A 25,589-nucleotide genomic window follows, 5' to 3' on the forward strand; every position below is an offset into this window, starting at 1 on the left:
CTTCTCTGTACCTTCAAAAGCTGCAAGTCGGTTTTCCACTAGGATTCATTTACAACCAAGATTTTTTTCACGTGTGACAGCGGGGGGACGTTGTATATCTCTCCCGTTTCCTGCCAATTTGCAGAGTGTGGACGCCAAAAGCATACACAGCGGTGCAATTTACTAAGCATAATGACAAAGGCAGCCGAGAAACCCCCGTGAGGTCATATTAAGCTTCTCGGGGGATAATGATGCCCACTTAGGTGTAAATCTCTCTGTCTAGGTAATTCTGCTTTATGACACCAAAGTGGACTCGATCACCGACACTTCCTTCGTGTTTCTTTCAGCATATTAGTGAGTTACTGACAAGCTCGTTTGGCGCACACACACACACACACACACGATCCATACATAGCTTTAAGAAGAGGTATGATAAGGCTCATGGAGCAGAGACCTAGAAGGAGCCAGTGAAGAGGCAGGGCGGGGAGCTATGACTCGACCCCTGCAACCACAATTAGCTGAGGTAAGTGAGTGAGCATAAACGCACACAGCTATGACTTGACCCCTGCAACCACAATTAGGTGAGTACATGAGTACACACACACATACAAACTTGTTTCCAGATTAACGAAAGGTTAATCTGGAAACAAAATATTGGAGAATAAAAGACAAGCTGTTACAATGGATGAAAGATTTGTTTTGTTATGGTGGACTGAAAGGAAAAATGCCAACAGTAATATGAGGAGAAATGCCATCGTGGGAAAATGCGTAAGTGGGGTCCCACAAGGATCAGTGCTTCTTGTCTAGTAATGTTTTTAACTTGCATACCCTTCAAGGGAGCAGAGAGAGGTGCCTTGATGATTAAAGGGCTCTTGATTAAAGGAACTTAAGCTACTCTCCTCTTTCTTGAATCAAACTTGATTACCTTCCATTCCTCAGGTATTATGTAACCTCTACGGGTTTAGTGCTTCCTTATGAATAAAACAAAAATAATAATGATGATAATAATTATATTGGTGTTAATAATAATAGTAATAATAACATTGGTAATAAGAAAATAATAATAATAATAATAATAATAATAATAATAATAATAATAATAATATAATAATAAATCAAAGTGTAATATCAAGTTGAAAATTAAAAAATTAATATATTTTTTTATTATTTTTTAAGAACATTATAAAGACGTTCGAGGAGAAAAGCTCGAGCAAAAATAATTCTCTTAGGAACCACTAACACAGATTTAGAAATGGAAAATCCAGTCAAGACAGAGAAGAGCGGGTGACCTGCAGTTTCTCTGGCTTCCAGATAGTCTTTGACACAGGTTAGGTAAGGTTCGTCAGGAAACCTTAGTCATATGATGACCCGCAGTTGAAGCTTTCGGTCATCTGACCGAGGCCTTCCACTGGCTTACCCCCTCCACCACTTTAAAAAAATATTGTTATAATTATAAGCATTTTTGCGAATCACAGACACACTAAGAACTGAAATAAAACTGAGAAAGATAAAAGGAAAACAGTGAGGGAGGAAACATAGGTGGTATAAAGGTGTTCCGTGGCTCGGTTGACAGCGCACTCAACTAACATACTGAGTGCCCGTGGTTCGATCCTCGGCATTGGTGGAAACGTTGATCATGTGTCTCTACACCTGCTGCCCCTCTTTATCTAGCAGTAAGTAGAGTTGGTAATATACCTTAGACATAGGCTTTGAAAGTAGGATAAGATAGGATAAAGTTGGAAAAGGTAGAGTCACAGCTCTTGGCCTGCAAAACTAATATTTAAAAAAACACGTAACAAGTGGAATCCATAAACGTGGCTTTTAAGATCACATTGTCATGTTTTATTTAAGAGATATGGGGAATTCTTATTCCTCAGATCAAGAGCTCTTCACCAACATCAAAGCACCTACCTCCCTGGCATGGGTCTCGGAGACCAAAAAATCATATTGCTTTTGCAGACTACACCAAGCTGCTAGGAATGACGTGAACTGATAATGGCTGTAATGTTTTGCTAGACGAGTTAGGTAACCTGTAAGAATTGTCTAGCAAGTGTCTATTGGAAAGTAGTTCTAGCATGAATAATAATAATTATTATTATTTATTATTATTATTATTATTATTATTATTATTATTATTTCCACAAAATAAAGTTTTTTTTTTTACAAAACTGAGTCAACACTTGTCTCGACTCACCCAAGCTAAATACCAGTCGCGTTGTAGGTATAAGCAAATCTTACGCCTGCTGCCCCCTGTTCATCTAGAAGTGAAATAGGTACATCAGGTATATAGGTACTGTTGTGGGTGGCATCTGAGAGGTGGTAGTCTGTAATTGGTTTCCCTAAAACTCACAATATCGGTACACTGAGAATTTATCTTGCCTTATTCTGTTGTCTCACATTTCATTGTTGTCCCACAAAAGCCCATACCACTATTTCTAGTCTAAAGTCCCAACAGCTTCCTCCACTGCATTGGCCAGTGTCCCCACGCAGCTCTATATGACTGAACCCCATCCCTGGTACACATGTTATTTCTGCCATAAAAGAGGTCCCAGTTGTCTATAAATGGTACTGCTGTGTTCTTACAGTGTTTGTCCAGCCAGCAGTTAACACCAGTTATCCTGGACAACCATCTGAAGTGAATAAGGTTGGATAACAAATCATAACCTTTTAATTCAACGGAGTAACGAAAAATGTAGTTGGCACTGATTAGCATTCCTGCGACCAGTTCATTGTCTGTAGCAGACAACTGCCTTGCTGGAGGACTCACCAGAAATACTAACATTAATTCATCTCCAGACGCGGAACGTTCTCGTGTGTGGAGCCACGAGATTGTTCAGTTCTAAGGTCAAGACAGTCCTCGTGCGTGTAGTCAGAGGATGGTTCACTTGTAAAGTCAAGACAAGGCCTTTGTGTAAGTAACTACAGGATAATTCCTTTATAAAAGGTCAAGACAAGGTCTTTCTGTGAATGACTACAGGATTATCCCCCCTAAAGAGTCAAGACAAGGTCTTTCTGTGAATGACTACAGGATTATCCCCCCTAAAGAGTCAAGACAAGGTCTATGTGTGAGACTACAGGATGGTTCTCTTGCAAAAGGTCAAAATAGTTATTGTGTGTAAAGGATCAAGACAAAGTCCTTACATGGTGGGATATTCGTGTGTGTGTGTGTGTGTGTGTGTGTGTGTGTGTGTGTGTGTGTGTGTGTGTGTGTGTGTGTGTGTGTGTGTGTGTGTGTGTGTGTGTGTGTGTGTGCAGGCACAGGATGATCGTCTCGTAAAAGATAAACCCACAGTCTAAAATTATTAAAACCACCGAGTTTAATTCCCCTAAATGAAAAATTAAAAGAAAAAAGAGCATGTTCCTGCGCACGCATCCAATTTTGTAAACAAACCCGTTTCAGTGGACTCCCAACTAGATCGCCAGTCAGCCACGGGAAGAAAATGGATTTCCAGATTACTCCCATAACAGCGTCTTCCCTCAACTGATATACAATGTCCAAATTACAAATACAGCCCGAAAGAAATCCCGGTAATGTTCCTTTTGATAAACCGTGTACGACAACCGCCCGGGCCAGCGAACAGCAATTACCGGGGTAGTGTACGACAATTACCTGTTCGGTGTACGACAATTACCAGGCGTGCAGTGTAATCATGTGATGCTTATCCCTCATGCAACGCCAAACCTGACATGCTTGTTACTAAAAGAAGGGAAAAAATCAGACATTAATGACTTATTCAATTTAGTGGTAACACACGGAACGTTCAAGGCTGACTAGTTAAAAGGAACTAATTATGCATATTTTTCTCACTCTCACTCTCACTCTTTCTTGATGTTGGTGAGGGGCTCTTGATTTAGGGAGCTGGATCTGTGCTCCAGTTCCCTGAATTAAGCCTGAATGCCTTCCACATCCCCCCCCCCAGGCGCTGTATAATCCTCCGGGTTTAGCGCTTCCCCCATGATTATAATAATAATAATTCTCTCTCTCTCTCTCTCTCTCTCTCTCTCTCTCTCTCTCTCTCTCTCTCTCTCTCTCTCTCTCTCTCTCTCTCTCTCTCTCTCTCTCTCTCTCTCTCATTCTCTCTCTCTCCCGTGTCAAATCTGAAAGAGTGGAGTCAAGTTTCTTTTCGCAGGATTTGACGTGCTGTTGGAGTGTGAGCAAGGTAACATTAATAGATTTAGGGAAAATCCGGTTAGCCGAGTTCACAATGTTGGAAGTACAACCTGTAATCTGAAGGATGGGTTGGAGTAAATTTTACAAGAGTGTATTAGGTGATAATGGTCGGGAATAGCAGGCAAAATAATTACGGGAATTGACAAAGTATTCACTGGTTCTGAAAGAAATTTGCATTGCGGTTGCATATAAGCGAGAGTCAGTATCACAGCTGTAAACAAGACAAATCATGTAAATAATAGAAGACAAATGATGTAAACAATAGAAGACAAACCATGTTAACAGTGGAAGACAAATGTAAACAGTGGAGGACAAACCATGTGAACAATAAAAGACAAACCATGTAAACAATAAAAGACAAGCCATGTAAACAATAAAACACAAACTATGTAAACAATAGAAGACAAACCATGTAAACAAAAGACAAGCCATGTAACACAGTTAACGAGAAAATAAAATATCCGGAGGAACATGGCACATCAAAGGTCTCACAACTTGCTGCAGTATCACTAAGAATTTTAAAAGCAGTTAATATATATTGCAAGCCACTCAAACAAGGCTTTTAACAAAAAGTGTAATAATAATAGGGAAAGTACGCGACGATGGAAGGGAAGCAAAGAGAATATAAACAATATTAAAAATGAAAGATGAGGGAAGCCCCGAAGCATAGACTAACTTTCCTAACAAGATAAAGGTGCAAATTGCTGGAAAATGGTATATTAGAAAAAGACTTGTTGAGTATCTGGAAAACACTAAGTTTCTCACAGAAAAATCAACATAAATTCACAACTGGAAAGCTGTATCTTACAAACGTTTATTAAGAGGAGAGAAGAGTGTACTGCATATTCCGTGACTGTAACAAGGCTTTTGAGATAGTGCTATGTAGACGGCTACGTTCCAGAATTAGAGACATGAGTCGGGGTAGAAGGAAGGATATTAGCGTATATCAGATAATACTTCAGTAACAGGAGAAATTAGTTACACTAAGGAATGTGGTATCAGTCCCACAGGTAATGGGCTCCATATTGTTTGTAGTGTATATTAACATATATCAGGAAGTACTTGAACAACAGAAGGAATTAGTTACCATAAGAGATGGGGTATCAGGGCAGGAGAGTGAAACTCGACTACCAGTAAATTAACAAGCGGATAATAGGTAAAACAGAATACTTCTGCATATCCTTGTTTACGGATCATGTAGAAATGGGAGGGGCTGGGTTTAAATGGTGTCGTGGGTACAAGAGTAAATTCTTGGGTAGCTTTGGGTAAGGGTGGTTTTGATAAGTACCTGCCTTGAATGGGCCAGTAGGCCTTCTGCAGTGTTCCTCCACTCTTGTGTTCTTAAAGAGGTTAGAAGAAAGCTGCTGTAGAATACCTGGACAGACTTCAGGAATGATCGGATAAATAGTAAATGGAACTTAACCACAGCAAAAACAAATTCGTGAAGCTGGGAGACGGCTAATAAAGACTGAGGGGGTGGAGGGGTAAGCCAGTGGAAGGCCTTGGTCAGATGACTGAAAGCTCCAGCTGTGGGTCATATGACTAAAACCCGCGTCAGGAAACACTTGTCCTGTTTCCTGAGGAATCTTACTTAACTGAAAACTGAATACTAAGAAAGAAAAGGGGAAGGATAAAAATCTCAGGGAAATAGAAAAAAATAGGGATAATTATTGAATATCTCTTATCCAAAATATCAACAGCACAGGAGAATCTTATAAAAACTGAAGAGTGTTCAGAAACTCGACAAAATATCGTTTAAAACTAGTTCTTTACCTCAGGTGTGAGACCTGTGTGTTGAATACGAAGCTCTGGTGTGCTAACATTACTTCCCAAAACACAACTAGAGAGAAAGTACGAAGGGTTTTGTGTGGAGATTAGTGCCAGTACTCTGGAAACAAGTTACGAAGACGAAAAAAAAGACAAGGCTAAATTTTTTCGTCACTGGACGAAAGAAAACCTGGAAAGGATATGATCCCGATATACAAAATACTCGCAGGTATAGACACGACAAAGAGAGGCTCTTTACCAGGGGGTGGAAATGGTACCAGAGTGCTTTTTTTATCACCAGCATGGATCACGGTCCTCATCAAGTACGCCAAGAAAATTGAGAAAGTTCAGAAGTTGGTGTAATAATGACACGAGAACCGAGAGAGTTTGGATGTAAAGATGAACCAAAAATACTGAGGTACGAAAACAGCTCTTGGCCTCTAAAACCGATATGTAAATAATAAAAAAGGTGTTATGATCACAGCTTATAAGATACACAGATAACCAGCACATAGGAGAAAGAAACTTATTGTGACGTTTCGGTCCGTCTTGTACCATTATCTTGTTTCAGCCACGGTATTGTGTATTTTTTATTTTTTATAGCTTATAAGTAGATGAGGATATAATATTCTAAGCTGGATTGAACATAATGAGGATCGCAAGTGGAAACCAGTTGTCAGAATGAGCTATACCATCACCACCCCCACTCACACCGTACATACCTCACCCCCATAATACACAACCACCACTACCATACAACCACCCCACCCCCATAATACACAACTACCACCACCATACAACAACCCCGACCCCCTCCTCTCCATACACCCACCACCACCATCACCAGTTACTCCATCAAAGGGACTCCATTTTAGTGTAGCACCCTCCATCACGCTATCACCCGCTACCTATCACTTTACGCACTACCTATCACTTACTTAACACTCAACCTATAACACAACACTCACGCCAAAATTTTTCGTCCATTACACCTAACACTCTCACTTGAACACTTATTATCATCTAACACTCATTTTCACTTACTATTACCTAGCACTCACTTTCACTTACTATTACCTAACACTCATTTTCACTTACTATTACCTAACACTCACTTTCACTTACTATCACCTGACACTCACTTTCACTTACTATCACCTAACACTCTCACTTTTTATTACCTGACACTCACTTTCACTTACTGTTACCTAACACACTTTCACTTACTATTACCTAACACTCACCTTCACTTACTATCACCTAACACTCACTTTCACTTACTATTACCTAACACTCACTTTCACTTACTATTACCTAACACTCACTTTCACTTACTTTTACCTAACACTCACTTTCACTTACTATTACCTAACACTCACCTTCACTTACTATTACCTAACAACACACTATTACCTAACACTCACTTTCACTTATTACCTAACACTCACACTTCTATTACTTACTATCACCTAACACTCACTTTCACTTACTATTACTTAACACTCCTTTTCACTTACTATTACCTGACACTCACTTTCACTTACTTTTACCTAACACTCGCTTTCACTTACTATTACCTAACACTCACCTTCACTTACTATAACCTAACACTCACTTTCACTTACTATTACCTAACTCTCACTATTACCTAGCACTCACTTTCACCTAATATTACCTAACATTCATTTTCACTTACTATTACTTAACACTCCTTTTCACTTACTTTTACCCAACACACACTTTCACTTACTATTACCTAACACTCTCAGATACTATCACCTAACACTCACTTTCACTTATTATTACCCAACACTCACTTTCACTTAACACTCACTATCATAAACAGATAAATATTATGTGAATAAATAATTCATGCAAGATAACTATTATATGAATTACATAGACAAGAATGTAATTTTTAAATGTAACTAAACTGAGTCAGTAGAATGTCATATTTAAACAGGTGTTACATATATGTAAATGTTAAGTGTTGTGTATATGCAGGTGTTGCATATATGCAGGTGTTGCATATATGCAGGTGTTGCATATATGCAGGTGTATCATAAAAATATTGAATTTAATAACATTTAAAAAACTTTTACTGCTTAGTTATGATAATAATAATAATGACAATAATAATAATAATAATAATAATAAAACTGAGATTAGCATTAACACTGTGTATATCTAGCATACTCGAGTGTAATTCATACACAAGTGTATGAATGTATGTATAGTGTATGTATGTATGAATTGTGTTTGTATACATTTATGTATGCATATACTTTGTATACATAGATCTGATACACTGTTGTGTATCTCACAAACCATTATAAATTATACATATCAATTGTTTAATCAAAAATTATACACATCATTGTCTTACCAATATAAATCATACAGAATTGTATAACTGCATTGATAAAGTAAGTATTGTATTAGCAGCACTAAAAATACAATACTTAAAATACAATTCCGAAAAGAAATACGCAGATCTATGATTATTGAGTAATTAAAATTATTATTATTATTATTATTATTATTATTATTATTATTATTATTATTATTATTATTAACAGTGTAGTAGTAGCAGCAATAATAGTAATTAATATATTCACGGGGAAGCCCTAAACTTGTAGGGGTCATACAACGCCTGGGAAATGGGAGGTAATCTGGTTTGATCCGAGGAAGGGAAGAGCAACTTCACTTCACAAATAACTTCCCTGACTGAGGGTTATTGTTGCCAGTATTGATGAATTTTGTTCCTGATAGCTCCAATTCTTTGGATCAAGAGCTCTTCACCGGCCTCACTTCCTTCCCCCCACCCATCATCCTGTGTGCGGTAGATATTTCATACCCATCATGAGGGTAATAGTCACTCCATACCCATCCTGTGGCTGGTAGTCACCCCATACCCATCCTGTGGCTGGTAGTCACCACATACCCATCCTGTGGCTGGTAGTCATCCCATACCCATCCTGTGGCTGGTAGTCACCCCATACCCATCCTGTGGCTGGTAGTCACCCCATACCCATCCTGTGGCTGGTAGTCACCCCATACCCATCCTGTGGCTGGTAGTCACCCCATACCCATCCTGTGGCTGGTAGTCACTCCATACCCATCCTGTGGCTGGTAGTCACCCCATACCCATCCTGTGGCTGGTAGTCACCGCATACCCATCCTGTGGCTGGTAGTCACCCCATACCCATCCTGTGGCTGGTAGTCACCCCATACCCATCCTGTGGCTGGTAATCACCCCATACCCATCCTGTGGCTGGTAGTCACCCCATACCCATCCTGTAGCTGGTAGTCACCCCATACCCATCCTGTGGCTGGTAGTCACCCCATACCCATCCTGTAGCTGGTAGTCACCCCATACCCATTCTGTGACTGGTAGTCACCCCATACCCATCCTGTGGCTGGTAGTCACCCCATACCCATCCTGTGTCTGGTAGTCACCCCATACCCATCCTGTGGCTGGTAGTCACTCCATACCCATCCTGTGGCTGGTAGTCACCCAATACCCATCCTGTGGCTGGTAGTCACCCCATACCCATCCTGTAACTGGTAGTCACCCCCCATTCTGTGACTGGTAGTCACCCCATACCCATCCTGTGGTTGGTAGTCACCCCATACCCATCCTGTGGCTGGTAGTCACCCCATACCCATCCTTTGGCTGGTAGTCATCTCATACCCATCCTGTGGCTGGTAGTCACCCCATACCCATCCTGTGGCTGGTAGTCACCCCATACCCATTCTGTGACTTGCAGTCACCCCATACCCGTCTTGTGACTGGTAGTCACCCCATACCCGTCTTGTGACTGGTAGTCACCCCATACCCGTCTTGTGACTGGTAGTCACCCCATACCCATCCTGGGGCAGGTAGTCATCCCCCAAATTAACCCTGTAGGTGGAAGTCACCTAATACCCACCCTGTGGCAGACAAAAGGAGATTACAGTAGTCTAAGTCCTAACATTCTATCAGCCACATCATATTCTGTTACAGTAATAACGCATTATTCACAAGCCAAGGTTAGTGTCATTCCGATTTCGTTATTCAAGAACTATTTACAACATTATTGACCCTCGTTAATAAGAGCGAGTTTAGTGACATAAGCAGTACAGTAAAGCATAACAAAGGTCTCCACATTCGGCAACGTTCCGACGAATTAAAAATCGTATCAGAACGTTTTTTTTTTCTGTTCGTGTTGTCAGTGTTGGCGTAGAAGGTCTGGAGGTATTGTGAGGCCGCGCCGCCCATAATACCTCCAGACCAGACCGCATAAAAACTGGAACTATCCGTCAATGGAGTTTCTTATTGCAAGAGCAATTTTCCACTTGATTCTTACAATGTATCCAAACAAGCAATTGAATGGCTCTCCTCACAATGTAGCATTTGCATCAAAATGCCCGACATTAAAAATACACCCAATTTTCGCTTGCGCTTAATGGCCGAGAACCAAGACATATATCCAGCAATGACTATTGTTAGTGTCAGTCTGTGTATTGGAGGTAATTTTCCCCGTAGCTTAGATTGGTAAACGAGGTGATACACACAGCGCCCAGGAAATGTCAGAGCGTTTCTCGATCATTTGGGCATCCGTTCCTCCGTCAGCTGAACGTTCCTCCATCAGGTGAGCAGACGTTTGCTGACGTGCTAGTTTAGATAGGACGATTGCAGGTAATGATGTACCGTCGGTAGGGGCCTGGCGGGTCCTGCTGGCTACGGGATTCTGAACCTAAAAACCTTCACTGCGAGAATCAAGGAGAAATCAGAACAGAAATAATGGGACTCGTGTCTAAGTCACTGTTATTGTTGCATATGTTGCAGTAGATGGTTCAGCCGTGTAGGAGACAGAGGAACTGGAGGCTCGATCCTCCGTCCACTAATCACGAGACGGATGACTCCTAACTGTACCCAGGGAATTCGCCCGTGTTGCCAACACCATTAGATATTACAACCAAGCCATGACCTTCAGATTCCTGAAGGGTCCCCTGCCATCTACCCCAAGCTCCAGATTATACTTACATTTATTTAAAATAGTGATTTAAAATATAATTTAAATTTGCCATTTTTGCTTTCATGATTTTCTGTCGAAGGGACAATAGTGGGTAAGATACTCACGGCTACTCTGTTCTCAGTCACACAGCAGTTGTGGTAAGATACTCACTGCTACTCTGCTCTCAGACACAGAGCAGTTGTGGGTAAGATACTCACTGCTACTCTGCTCTCAGTCACACAACAGTGGTGGGTAAGATACTCACGGCTACTCTGCTCTCAGACACACAACAGTGGTGGGTAAGATACTCACGGCTACTCTGCTCTCAGTCACACAACAGTGGTGGGTAAGATACTCACTGCTACTCTGCTCTCAGTCACACAACAGTGGTGGGTAAGATACTCACTGCTACTCTGCTCTCAGACACACAACAGTGGTGGGTAAGATACTCACGGCTACTCTGCTCTCAGACACACAACAGTGGTGGGTAAGATACTCACGGCTACTCTGCTCTCAGTCACACAACAGTGGTGGGTAAGATACTCACGGCTACTCTGCTCTCAGTCACACAACAGTGGTGGGTAAGATACTCACGGCTACTCTGCTCTCAGTCACACAACAGTGGTGGGTAAGATACGGCTACCCTGCTCTCATCCACACAACAGTGGTGGGTAAGATACTCACGGCTACTCTGCTCTCAACCACAACAGTGGTAAGATACTCACTGCTACTCTGCTCTCAGTCACACAACAGTGGTGGGTAAGATACTCACTGCTACTCTGCTCTCAGCCACACAGCAGTTGTGGTAAGATACTCACGGCTACTCTGTTCTCAGTCACACAACAGTGGTGGGTAAGATACTCACTGCTACTCTGCTCTCAGCACACACTAGCTCTCAGTTGTGGGTAAGATACTCATACTCTGCTCTCAGCAGTTGTGGTAAGATACTCACTGCTACTCTGCTCTCAGTCACACAACAGTGGTGGGTAAGATACTCACGGCTACTCTGCTCTCGGTGAGCCCCAGCCTCATGGCCAGAGCCTCCCTCATGAACACGTCAGGGTAGTGAGAAGCCTCGAAGGCTCTCTCCAGCTCCTCCAGCTGCCACGAGTTGAAGTTGGTCCTTGACCGCCGACGCTTGGCCGCCGCGTCACCGTCTGCGTCGTCCAAGTCTGTTAAGAAATGAGAAATTGATGACAAACAAAGCTCATGTTGGAGAAGAAATGGGAAAAATTCCTGAAGAAAAACACAGTTTGTAGAATTTATCATGTATTGGAACAACGTTAAAACTCTACACAGAGCGAAATCTTGTCCCAATAAAAGCTTGCTTTGTAACGTGTGTTTCTTACTATTGTTAGGTAAGTGAAGACATGCTACTAATGTGACATTTTATTGTGGTAACTCTAGTTGCATCTGTGTACATTTACCTAATATTTTGTCGGTAATTCTGCCATTCTCTTACTGTTGTTTACAGTCATTTGGAGCTTTCGAAAAAATGATCTCAAATGGCGCTCTTATAGGCACAAGTTGAATTCAAATTGGAAAGGGAAACTGGAAGACTTTTCGATTTATCATGCTTCATTATCAAGATGCGAATTTTTAATTTCCAGTCTCTGGATTAGTTGTGATTTGTAGATGAATGGCTCTGAGAACCGACAAATTGACAAATTAGACACATGTGCAACATTTGGGTATCTTTAATGAGGAAACGTTTCGCCACACAGTGGCTTCATCAGTCCATACAGAGGAGAATGGTGAACAACAGGTTTAAGGTAATGAGTCCCTCAGCCTTGAGTCGATGTTACTGTGTCACCCAGCAACATCTTGGGATCTTAATACAGGGAATTCTTCAACTTGCCTAACCCTTGGGCATGACCTACTTCCACATTCGTCAAATGTGACACCACCTACGACTGCTGCACCTCTCCTTCCTGCAGTATATAAGTCACTTCTTCGCACATATACTGTATTCTTTTCAAGATTGATGGACTGATTACATCGACTCAAGACTGAGGGACTGATAACCTCAAACTTCTCCTGTTCTTCACCATTCTCCTTTGTATGGACTGATGAAGCCACTGTGTGGCGAAACGTTTCCTCATTAAAGATACCCAAATGTTGCACATGTGTCTAATTTATCTAGTTGTGAACTGTTCCAGCCACGGCAGTGTAGGTAAGTTGTGAACTATTCCAGCCACGGCAGTGTAGGTAAGTTGTGAACTGTTCCAGCCACGGCAGTGTAGGTAAGTTGTGAATTGTTCCAGCCACGGCAGTGTAGGTAAGTTGTGAAGTGTTCCAGCCACGGCAGTATAGGTAAGTTGTGAACTGTTCCAGCCACGGCAGTGTAGGTAAGTTGTGAACTATTCCAGCCACGGCAGTGTAGGTAAGTTGTGAACTGTTCCAGCCACGGCAGTGTAGGTAAGTTGTGAATTGTTCCAGCCACGGCAGTGTAGGTAAGTTGTGAACTGTTCCAGCCACGGCAGTGTAGGTAAGTTGTGAAGTGTTCCAGCCACGGCAGTATAGGTAAGTTGTGAACTGTTCCAGCCACGGCAGTGTAGGTAAGTTGTGAATTGTTCCAGCCAGGGTAATGTGGATTAGTTGTGAATTTTTTCCATCCATAGTATTTGTAGGTTACTTATGAGTTGCTTCAACCATGGTATTGTAAGTCAGTTGGGAATTAATCCAGCCACGGTACTATGAGCATCTTCCAGCGGTAGAATTGACCAAGCAGATTTTGTTCGCCATTTGTTTTTCTCAAGACTCACAAATCAAGTCAAAATTTAATAATAATTACATCTAAACTGAGCGTTATATAGCTAACTGAAGAAAAATCCACTTGTATACAGAAAGATCTCCAACGGAGATAGAGATATTTACTTTAAACGTAATTTCTGTTTACATGTGGATTACCCCTATTCCTCGACGTGTCTGGACTTAATATTATATTGATATAGCTGTATACATTATTCCTCATGCCTCACATTGTTGTACTTGATGAAGAGAAAAAATGCTTGCGTTCACATATCTCAATTATTATTTACACCCTTATATTTTCCATGGCTCATATCTGCATTGGTGCGAGAAAATAGGTGTGGATGGGCAGCGAATGTAATGGCTTGGGAGATATCATAACGTCTGCATCTCGTGTTGCGAGATACGATCAAGCGGCGAAGGAAATAAGCGAGGTCATGGCAAGGAGTAGAATTCTGGAGGTGAGAGAGTACACTCACAAATGCTGATCAACACGACCATAAAGAACAAGAAGGCACAATACCGTGACTGGAACAATACACAAATAACCTGCACATAGGAGAGAGGAGCTTACGACGATGTTTCGGGTCGACTTGGACCATTTACAAAGTCACACTGACACTCCGCCACTCATCACTAACCCTCATCATTACCACCCATCACTGCTCATCTCACTACCATGTCACATCACCAGCACCTACACACCACCACCCACACACACCACCACCCACACACACCACCACCCACACACACCACCACCCACGCACACCACCACTACCACCATATGTTAGATCCACCTCGGTAAGGCCTGATAACTTCATCAGCGGGGCCCAAGCCGCACGTTGGAATTACTTAAAGAATAATAACTTCATCACTCTAGCCACGCTGGCATAAGGAACAGGTGAGAGACCCGACACCGTGGGCAACCGTCTCCCACTCTAATTTAAGGTGCGCACCTCACCACCCACGGTAATTTCGGCAACATCAAAGAGCATCGGTAAAGAGTGGATGTTTGTCACGATAGCCTCCCACTACCAGCAGACTTCATGGATTATTTTACACCCTCATAACTTTACCTGGGGGATGGATCGCGAGCAAATATAACATACAGCTAGTACTCAATTAATATTACTTATCGCGAGACGTAAACCTTTCTAGGAATGCGGCAACGGAAAGCAGACGAATTCTATCAACGTCGAACGTAACGATCCGCTTCGACGTAGGGAGCTGGTTCTTCGGCCGGCTGGGCCGAGCGGCTGGCCAGCGGACTGGGTGTAAATAACGCTAACCTCTCATCTTCCTTAGAGTCGGTTGTGAGGGCGTTAGAACAAGTGTAATTAAACCTTATAACAAGCTCGGTGGTTGGCGCTAATTGGCACCCACACCTCCAAATCAATTACAGGTATAGCGGGGGAAATAACACAGCTTGGGATATTAATACCGGGTTGCCAGTCGGCCACGGAAGATGTCTGTAGTTGATATATGGCGGGTAATGAGTTCGTAATGCTCCGCTCCTCCGCTCGACTCACTGAACAAAATAAAAGATTTAATCATTAAATCTTAGACTGGAATGATAAACAATCCTAAGTAAACGAACGATTTGCTGAGTAGATATCTTAGCGCGAAGTAATTCCAGGTTGCCAACTCGAGTCCCAGAATCATCTTAGTTGAAGGGTAAATGTGCGGCGCCTAGTTGCTCCCTCGACTTTATAACTGAATTCTCAGAGTCGAGAGAGAAGTAATTTAATAATTGTGCACTAAAAATAATGCTTCATTGCTCAATAGAGGAGCAAATTGCACGCAAGGCGCGAAGACTACATCGCTTCGACCGGAAACTCCCAAGGACTAGCTGGCTCCCACTGAGTATTTTCTGTTGTTGTTGTACTTGTCTGTTCTGCTTCTCCCCCTTCTGTTAGCTCATCACTGTTTTCTTGCTAACCTGACGTTAATCTAACTCACCTGTGTCTTGACGTCAATGGTAAATAATACCGTCGATAAATTAAGACACGTGTGTAACACCTGGGTATATTTATTCTGGAGACTTTGGCCAACCAGTGGCTTTATCAAAACTCTTGTGTCGTGTACTCTTGGTGTTAGTCTAACATTGCTGCGTTTTGTATTTCACACACTCGTCGCTCCCGGTGTTTTGTTTTTTAGCAGTGTTGCTACCCTATTCTATATGATAGTTACACAGTGGGAACAAAAGCTATGTTTCCCTGTCATATTCCATCACGTAGAATGGAGCTCGTACAAGATGTTGAAATGTGCCAACCTTAGCTGGGAGACTTCAGTAGGGCGATGGGGCTATCGTCAGTCATTCCAGTAAAGGTTCATCAGGAGACTTCAGTAGGACGATGGGGCTATCGTCAGTCACTCCAGCAAGGGTTCATCAGGAGACTTCAGTAGGGTGATGGGGATATCGTCATTCATTCCAGCAAGGGTTCATCAGGAGACTTCGGTAGGGCGATGGGGCTATCGTCAGTCACTCCAGCAAGGTTTCATCAGGAGACTTCAGTAGGGCGATGGGGCTATCGTTAATCATTCCAGCAAGGGTTCATCAGGAGACTCCAGTAGGGCGATGGGGCTATCGTCAATCATTCCAGCAAGGGTTCATCAGGAGACTCCAGTAGGGCGATGGGGCTATCGTCAATCATTCCAGCAAGGGTTAATCAGCTACGGCAGTTTCAAAAGTTTCCATTTCCGATGTGAAGATTATGACGCTGTGAAGACCTGGGCGTGAAGACTATTTGTTATAACACGGATCTTATTTATTGGTGTACGGGAAGCTACACTCATTGTTGCTGCCCTCTCAGCCACTGCCACTATAAATCACTCTGAACATGAATCACTCTGTTTATAACAGGTCTAGTTATCCACCACTGTGTGCGCGACAAGTCTCGCCATCCACTACTGTGTTTAGGATTAAAGTCGTTATCCACTGCTGTGTGTGATAGGGGTCATTATCCACCGCTAAGTGCGCGACAGGTCTCGTTATTCACTACTGTGATTGAGATTAAAGTCGTTAACCATTGCTGTGTGTGATAGAGGTCGTTAGCCACCACTGTGTGTGTGCGCGCGACAGGTTTCGTTATCCACTACCGTATTTGGGATTAAAGTCGTTATATATGCTGTATACGATAGGGGTCGTTATCCACCACTGTGTGTGTGTGAGCGATAGAATTCGTTATCCTCAGCTTTGTGTGCGTTAAAAGCCGTTGTTTGCCGAAGTGTGCGCGTTGTAAGTCGCTACTTACCGCTGTGTGTGTGATAGAGTTCGGTTTTCTCACAGCTGTGTGTGCGAATTAGATCGTTATCCACAGCTCTGTGTGTATGTGTATGTTATCAACCGCTGTATGCACCAGTTGTGGTCCCAAAGACCATTCTAGGTGGTCTTAACGACCAGGTAGGCAGTGGTCTTAAAGATCGGCTCAGGGACGGTCGTGCCGACCAGGTCTGGATAACCAATCTTTATATGTTCGTCTCTGTGTACACGAAAAATACACACACATACACACAATATATTAACCTGTATACATGCGAAGCGTACATGTTTACCAATCTATATTTACATAGGTATTAAGGTAGGTAGGAATTATGGTAGACATCATGGGGGTATTATGTCCGGCATCATGGTAGATAAGGCAGGAGCTATTATGGTAAATATTAGAGCAAGTTTTATGGAAAGATTTATAACAGATGTTACGGAAAGTGTCGGGGTAAATATCCCTGGAAAGGTACTGTGACGCATTTGTGTCGTGTTCGGCAGAAACGACCATGGCAACACATGGGATAAATAACTCATATTTAAAACACATTTTACCCCAAACTCTTAAATCCTTCGCTAGATTAAAGCTGAGATAAAAGGGAGAGAGAGGAAGAGAGAGAGAGAGAGAGAGAGAGAGAGAGAGAGAGAGAGAGAGAGAGAGAGAGAGAGAGAGAGAGAGAGAGAATCTTCTGATATATTATCCAAATCACAACTGTCTAGACGGACCGAAGATAACTGCAGTCTTCAGTAGATACCCTCTATAGATTGTAAGATCTGTTATCATTTTCTCTCTGTATTTACATGTATAAGATGAGGTTCTGAATAAGACCGTTGTGCAACACTTGGGTATCTTTATTGGCGAGAAGTTTCGCCTGCTTCTTTTCGCCTCTATCTTCTACTCTCTCTAGATTTATATTCGCTTGTAATTCGACTGAAGAAGACAGTTGTGAAGACGAAACGTTTCGGCAATAAAGCCACTTCAAAGCTACTGTTAGAAAACACTTCATTTCCTTAATGTGATCCAAACAATTCTTACTGGTTTAACAACATAACACCAGCCTTGAAATATCTTACTGGTTTAACAACAACATAACACCAGCCTTGAAATATCTTACTGGTTTAACAACAACATAACACCAGCCTTGAAATATCTTACTGGTTTAACAACAACATAACACCAGCCTTGAAATATCTTACTGGTTTAACAACAACATAACACCAGCCTTGAAATATCTTACTGGTTTAACAACAACATAACACCAGCCTTGAAATATCTTACTGGTTTAACAACAACATAACACCAGCCTTGAAATATCTTACTGGTTTAACAACAACATAACACCAGCCTTGAAATATCTTACTGGTTTAACAACAACATAACACCAGCCTTGAAATATCTTACTGGTTTAACAACAACATAACACCAGCCTTGAAATATCTTACTGGTTTAACAACAACATAACACCAGCCTTGAAATATCTTACTGGTTTAACAGCAACATAACACCAGCCTTGAAATATCTTACTGGTTTAACAACAACATAACACAAGCCTTGAAATATCTTACTGGTTTAACAACAACATAACACCAGCCTTGAAATATCTTACTGGTTTAACAACAACATAACACCAGCCTTGAAATATCTTACTGGTTTAACAACGACAAAACACCAGCCTTGAAATATCTTACTGGTTTAACAACAACATAACACCAGCCTTGAAATATCTTACTGGTTTAACAACAACATAACACCAGCCTTGAAATATCTTACTGGTTTAACAACAACATAGCAGCCTTGAAATATCTTACTGGTTTAACAACAACATAACACCAGCCTTGAAATATCTTACTGGTTTAACAACAACAACACCAGCCTTGAAATATCTTACTGGTTTAACAGCAACATAACACCAGCCTTGAAATATCTTACTGGTTTAACAACAACATAACACCAGCCTTGAAATATCTTACTGGTTTAACAACAACATAACACCAGCCTTGAAATATCTTACTGGTTTAACAACAACATAACACCAGCCTTGAAATATCTTACTGGTTTAACAACAACATAACACCAGCCTTGAAATATCTTACTGGTTTAACAACAACATAACACCAGCCTTGAAATATCTTACTGGTTTAACAACAACATAACACCAGCCTTGAAATATCTTACTGGTTTAACAACAACATAACACCAGCCTTGAAATATCTTACTGGTTTAACAACAACATAACACCAGCCTTGAAATATCTTACTGGTTTAACAACAACATAACACCAGCCTTGAAATATCTTACTGGTTTAACAACAACATAACACCAGCCTTGAAATATCTTACTGGTTTAACAACAACATAACATCAGCCTTGAAATATCTTACTGGTTTAACAACAACATAACACCAGCCCTGAAATATCTTACTGGTTTAACAACATAACACCAGCCTTGAAATATCTTACTGGTTTAACAACAACATAACACCAGCCTTGAAATATCTTACTGGTTTAACAACAACATAACACCAGCCCTGAAATATCTTACTGGTTTAACAACATAACACCAGCCTTGAAATATCTTACTGGTTTAACAACAACATAACACCAGCCTTGAAATATCTTACTGGTTTAACAACAACATAACACCAGCCTTGAAATATCTTACTGGTTTAACAACAATGTAACACCAGCCTTGAAATATCTTACTGGTTTAACAACAACAACATAAACAACATAACGCCAGCCTTGAATTATCTTACTGGTTTAACAACAACATAACACCAGCCTTGAAATATCTTACTGGTTTAACAACAACATAACACCAGCCTTGAAATATCTTACTGGTTTAACAACAACATAACACCAGCCTTGAAATATCTTACTGGTTTAACAACAACATAACACCAGCCTTGAAATATCTTACTGGTTTAACAACAACATAACACCAGCCTTGAAATATATTACTGGTTTAACAACATAACACCAGCCTTGAAATATCTTACTGGTTTAACAACAACATAACACCAGCCTTGAAATATCTTACTGGTTTAACAACATAACACCAGCCTTGAAATATCTTACTGGTTTAACAACATAACACCAGCCTTGAAATATCTTACTGGTTTTACAACAACATAACACCGGCCTTGAAATATCTTACTTGTTTAACAACAACATAACACCAGCCTTGAAATATCTTACTGGTTTAACAACATCATAACACCAGCCTTGAAATATCTTACTGGTTTTACAACATAACACCAGCCTTGAAATATCTTACTGGTTTAACAACAACATAACACCGGCCTTGAAATATCTTACTTGTTTAACAACAACATAACACCAGCCTTGAAATATCTTACTGGTTTAACAACATCATAACACCAGCCTTGAAATATCTTACTGGTTTTACAACAACATAACACCAGCCTTGAAATATCTTACTGGTTTAACAACAACATAACACCAGCCTTGAAATATCTTACTGGTTTAACAACAACATAAACAACATAACGCCAGCCTTGAATTATCTTACTGGTTTAACAACAACATAACACCAGCCTTGAAATATCTTACTGGTTTAACAACATAACACCAGCCTTGAAATATCTTACTGGTTTAACAACAACATAACACCAGCCTTGAAATATCTTACTGGTTTAACAACAACAACATAAACAACATAACGCCAGCCTTGAATTATCTTACTGGTTTTACAACATAACACCAGCCTTGAAATATCTTACTGGTTTAACAACAACATAACACCGGCCTTGAAATATCTTACTTGTTTAACAACAACATAACACCAGCCTTGAAATATCTTACTGGTTTAACAACATCATAACACCAGCCTTGAAATATCTTACTGGTTTAACAACAACATAACACCAGCCTTGAAATATCTTAATGGTTTAACAACAACATAACACCAGCCTTGAAATATCTTACTGGTTTTACAACAACATAACACCAGCCTTGAAATATCTTACTGGTTTAACAACAACATAACACCAGCCTTGAAATATCTTACTGGTTTAACAACAACATAACGCCAGCCTTGAATTATCTTACTGGTTTAACAACAACATAACACCAGCCTTGAAATATCTTACTGGTTTAACAACATAACACCAGCCTTGAAATATCTTACTGGTTTAACAACAACATAACACCAGCCTTGAAATATCTTACTGGTTTAACAACAACAACATAAACAACATAACGCCAGCCTTGAATTATCTTACTGGTTTTACAACATAACACCAGCCTTGAAATATCTTACTGGTTTAACAACAACATAACACCGGCCTTGAAATATCTTACTTGTTTAACAACAACATAACACCAGCCTTGAAATATCTTACTGGTTTAACAACATCATAACACCAGCCTTGAAATATCTTACTGGTTTAACAACAACATAACACCAGCCTTGAAATATCTTACTGGTTTAACAACAACATAACACCAGCCTTGAAATATCTTACTGGTTTAACAACAACATAACACCAGCCTTGAAATATCTTACTGGTTTAACAACAACATAAACAACATAACGCCAGCCTTGAATTATCTTACTGGTTTAACAACAACATAACACCAGCCTTGAAATATCTTACTGGTTTAACAACAACATAACACCAGCCTTGAAATATCTTACTGGTTTAACAACAACATAACACCAGCCTTGAAATATCTTACTGGTTTAACAACAACATAACACCAGCCTTGAAATATCTTACTAGTTTAACAACAACATAACACCAGCCTTGAAATATCTTACTGGTTTAACAACATAACGCCAGCCTTGAAATATCTTACTGGTTTAACAACAACATAACACCAGCCTTGAAATATCTTACTGGTTTACCAACGACATAACACCAGCCTTGAAATATCTTACTGGTTTAACAACGACATAACACCAGCCTTGAAATATCTTACTGGTTTAACAACAACATAACACCAGCCTTGAAATATCTTACTGGTTTAACAACAACATAACACCAGCCATGAAATATCTTACTGGTTTAACAACAACATAACACCAGCCTTGAAATATCTTACTGGTTTAACAACAACATAACACCAGCCTTGAAATATCTTACTGGTTTAACAACAACGGAATTGTTCATTATGCTGAACAATTCTTTCATCCAATATTGTCCCTGTCCTTGTTTATCATTCCTTCAACTCATATACCAATCATCATCCTTAATATATCACTAATTACATTTTTTATTATTGAATTACTAAATATCTCACATATAATCAATAATAAGTATTGTTATTGTGAAGTGTTGTACACGTTTCTTTTTCTACAAGAGGAAGTCTTGGATCCTGGAGAACTCAGTGGAGTTCGATGCGGTGGGAAACACTCGCCATGGTCAGAAACCTTCCCTACACCCAGAGTACTTGAGTCTGGTACAACCGGCGGGTCACTCAGTTACTGCTCGACATATGGTCAACGGCTACTACATATGTAGCTGTGTTAGTACGCAGCACCGTCTATGGCAGAGCACGCGAGTGAAGACTGCTTGCCAGTTCCCCCATCTGTGGGTCAACGCTATCACTAAACGGGTCATCATGTGGTAGACACTCGTGTTAGGGGATTTTTTCCCCCCTCCCTGACGAATGCAATAACAACAACCCTCCAGGCTCTAGTACGGTCTGGTTCAGTGCTTTGACTGGATAACTTGCAGTTAGCGATGAGTTTTTCATAGCCGAGGAAGAGGGAGGGAGAAACGAGAGAACTGTTGGGCTATTGAAAAAAGATGCACATTGCAGGACAAGGTTTAATTGGGACAACGTTTCACTCTTGGTAGAGCTTGATAAATCTCTACACAGAGCAAAACTGCTTCAGTAAATGCTTATTTTGCAATGTGTGTTTTTTATCAATAATGCCTACAGTACGTTATTTGGGTTCAAGTGTAGAATTAAGCCAGTGCAGGGAGTGCTGAAGAACGTTATGTACCAACGAGCAAAGTCACGACAAGAGAGAGAGAGGGAGAGAGAGAGCAAGAGAGAATAACCCTGGCCTTTACCGTGGATACATCAGATATGAGAGGGTGTGTGTGTGTGTGTCCGCTGAGCGTGAGTGACCACAATCCTGGCCATCCACTGACTGCTGGAAGTGAACAAGGAAAGCTCCTCTTTTTATTAAATAAAATTGGATTTACCAAAGGCTTGCTGCCATTCTACCTCATACGGTAGTTACATAGTGTAAGCAGAATTTAGCGGTTCTTCCCAGCAATATTCTATCACACAGGATGTGTTTCATACACAGAGTGGATGAAATCGGCCGTCCTGAGTTGAGAGACTAGAATGGCAGCTAGAATATATTCAAGTATTCCACTATGGGTTGAGACAGATTATAGAAGGGAATATGGTATCATATCCACCATCAGGCCCTGATCCACCTGGAGGTGTGGTCAAGGACTGGGCCGACGGGGTGTTGACCCCCGGTACACCCTCCATGTAAACTCCAGGTAGACCAGGAGAAATGTTAAAATTTCTGTGGACCGAGATGTACGTTGCCCTTTGGCCAAAGCCTCCCTCTGAGTTACTGGTCCGCCCCGTTAAATATGAACTTGCATCACTTTGCGAGGAACTACGAACCAGACTGCTGGAGAGCAGACTACACAGGCGAGAGAGACACCCTGGGAAGGGTGAGTCTCTCGCCTGTGGAAGGAGAGACAGCCAAGAAGATGGAGAACCCAGCAAGAAAGTGCCGGGAAGCAGGCGATAAATATACCCAAGAACAGAAGAAGTGGAAAGAATAGAATCCAAGTTTTACTTTGAAATTATTGTTATTACTATTTCTCCAAGGTTATTGGACTGATTACATCGCCTTTACCTCGCCATTACTTCTGCTGTCTACAATACATTTTCCTCTGTATTTGACTGATGAAGCCTACCTCGTAGGCGAAACATTTAAAAAATAAAGATCCCCAATTGTTGCATATCATCAACTTGTCGGTATTTTATACCATTTTCAACAAAAAATGGGAATACATGGGAAAGACAGATGACAGAAACTATTTGCTGAGAACTTTCTCCTAAAAAGATTAGTTACTATGGTGTATTATGTATGTGTGCAGTGAGCACAATAAGGGAACATTGTATCAACATCCGTAGCCCCAGATTATTCAACATCTTACCAGAAGTTATCGGAAACGTTGATGAGACAAGTGTAGAAGTCTTCAAGAGGAAATTGGACAAGTATCTTCACCAGGTGCCAGATCAACCAGGCTGTGATGGATATGTAAGGCTGCGGGCCACCAGCAGTAGCAGCCTGGTTGACTAGACCAGCAGCAGACGAGCTTGGCCCATGGCCGGGCTCCGGGAGTAGAAAAACTCTGAGAACCCATCAATAGTACACAATTCACTCGACAACGTTTCGCCCATCATAAGTATCTGTTCAGTAATAATGGTGGAATTGCCAACAAATTATTAGGTAAAAGAACATGGATGTAAATATTCTGGCGTTTTACTGTGGCAACGTTTCGCTCTCCAGGAGCTTTGCTAGAAGCGAAACGTAAACACAATAAAATGTCACATTAGTTGCGTCTGTGTCCTGTTACCAAACAAATATCTGTTTGTATCTTTGGGTTTATTCCGTAGTACTGACATGTTTTAGACCCCCGGTGTACCGGACCACCCCCGGTGGGCTGGTGCATCCCCGGTGGGCCAGACCATCCCCAGTGGGCCAAGTGTGGACCAGCCCAGGTTAAGTTAGTATTACCTGCCTCTCATCCTCTTCCCTGGACCCTTTTCTTTCGCCCTTTCTAAATTCTCAACTCTCTCTCTCTCTCTCTCTCTCTCTCTCTCTCCACAGAGTCAATAAACGACACCATTGCTGATGGGAACTATATCACCCGTCTCCCCTGGTATCTCTCTTCAGTCTCTTACCCCAGTCTTTCCTCAGTCTCCCTCAGTCTCCCTCAGTCTCCCTCAGTCTCCCCTCAGTTTCCTCAGTCTCCCTCAGTCTCCCCTCAGTCTCCCTCAGTCTCCCTCAGTCTCCCCTCAGTTTCCTCAGTCTCCCTCAGTCTCCCTCAGTCTCCCTCAGTCTCCCTCAGTCTCCCCTCAGTTTCCTCAGTCTCCCTCAGTCTCCCTCAGTCTCCTCAGTCTCCCTCAGTCTCCCCTCAGTTTCCTCAGTCTCCCTCAGTCTCCCCTCAGTTTCCTCAGTCTCCCTCAGTCTCCCCTCAGTTTCCTCAGTCTCCCTCAGTCTCCCCTCAGTTTCCTCAGTCTCCCTCAGTCTCCCTCCAGTATTACCTCAGTTTTCCCATAAGTTTCCCCTTCCATTTTTTCCCTAAATCACCACAGTTCCCCTCATAAATACCACGTATCCCCCTTACATCCCCTTTTTTCACAACCCCAATCCCAACCTCACAGTCCAACCCTTTTCCCCTCTTACAACCGCCACTCCCCCTCCCCCCTCCCCCCTCCCCCCTCCTCCCCCACGTTCCTAAAATTTATCTCTGATCTGATTGTTCTTTATTACCTCCTCCCCCCACCAAACCCACATTCCCTAACAAACCCCATCCCTCCCCCAACAAACCTCATCCCTCCCCTAACAAACCCCATCCCTCCCCCAACAAACCACATGCCTCCCCCAACAAACCACATCCCTCCCCCAACAAACCTCATCCCTCCC

At 41.5% G+C, this 25,589-nt stretch overlaps 1 protein-coding gene across 1 annotated transcript in view; it reads right to left on the minus strand.

Moving 5' to 3' along the window:
- Window positions 1-25,589, minus strand: part of LOC128700323 (homeobox protein unc-4 homolog) — an 89,349-nt gene that overhangs the window by 18,614 nt on the left and 45,146 nt on the right. The window contains exon 2 of the mRNA XM_053793428.2: window positions 11,917-12,089. Within this exon, the coding sequence (XP_053649403.1) occupies window positions 11,917-12,089 (173 nt within the window). The remainder of the gene's footprint in view (window positions 1-11,916; window positions 12,090-25,589) is intronic.

This window comes from Cherax quadricarinatus, chromosome 71 (assembly GCF_038502225.1).
Source record: "Cherax quadricarinatus isolate ZL_2023a chromosome 71, ASM3850222v1, whole genome shotgun sequence".
Classification (NCBI taxonomy): domain Eukaryota; kingdom Metazoa; phylum Arthropoda; class Malacostraca; order Decapoda; family Parastacidae; genus Cherax; species Cherax quadricarinatus.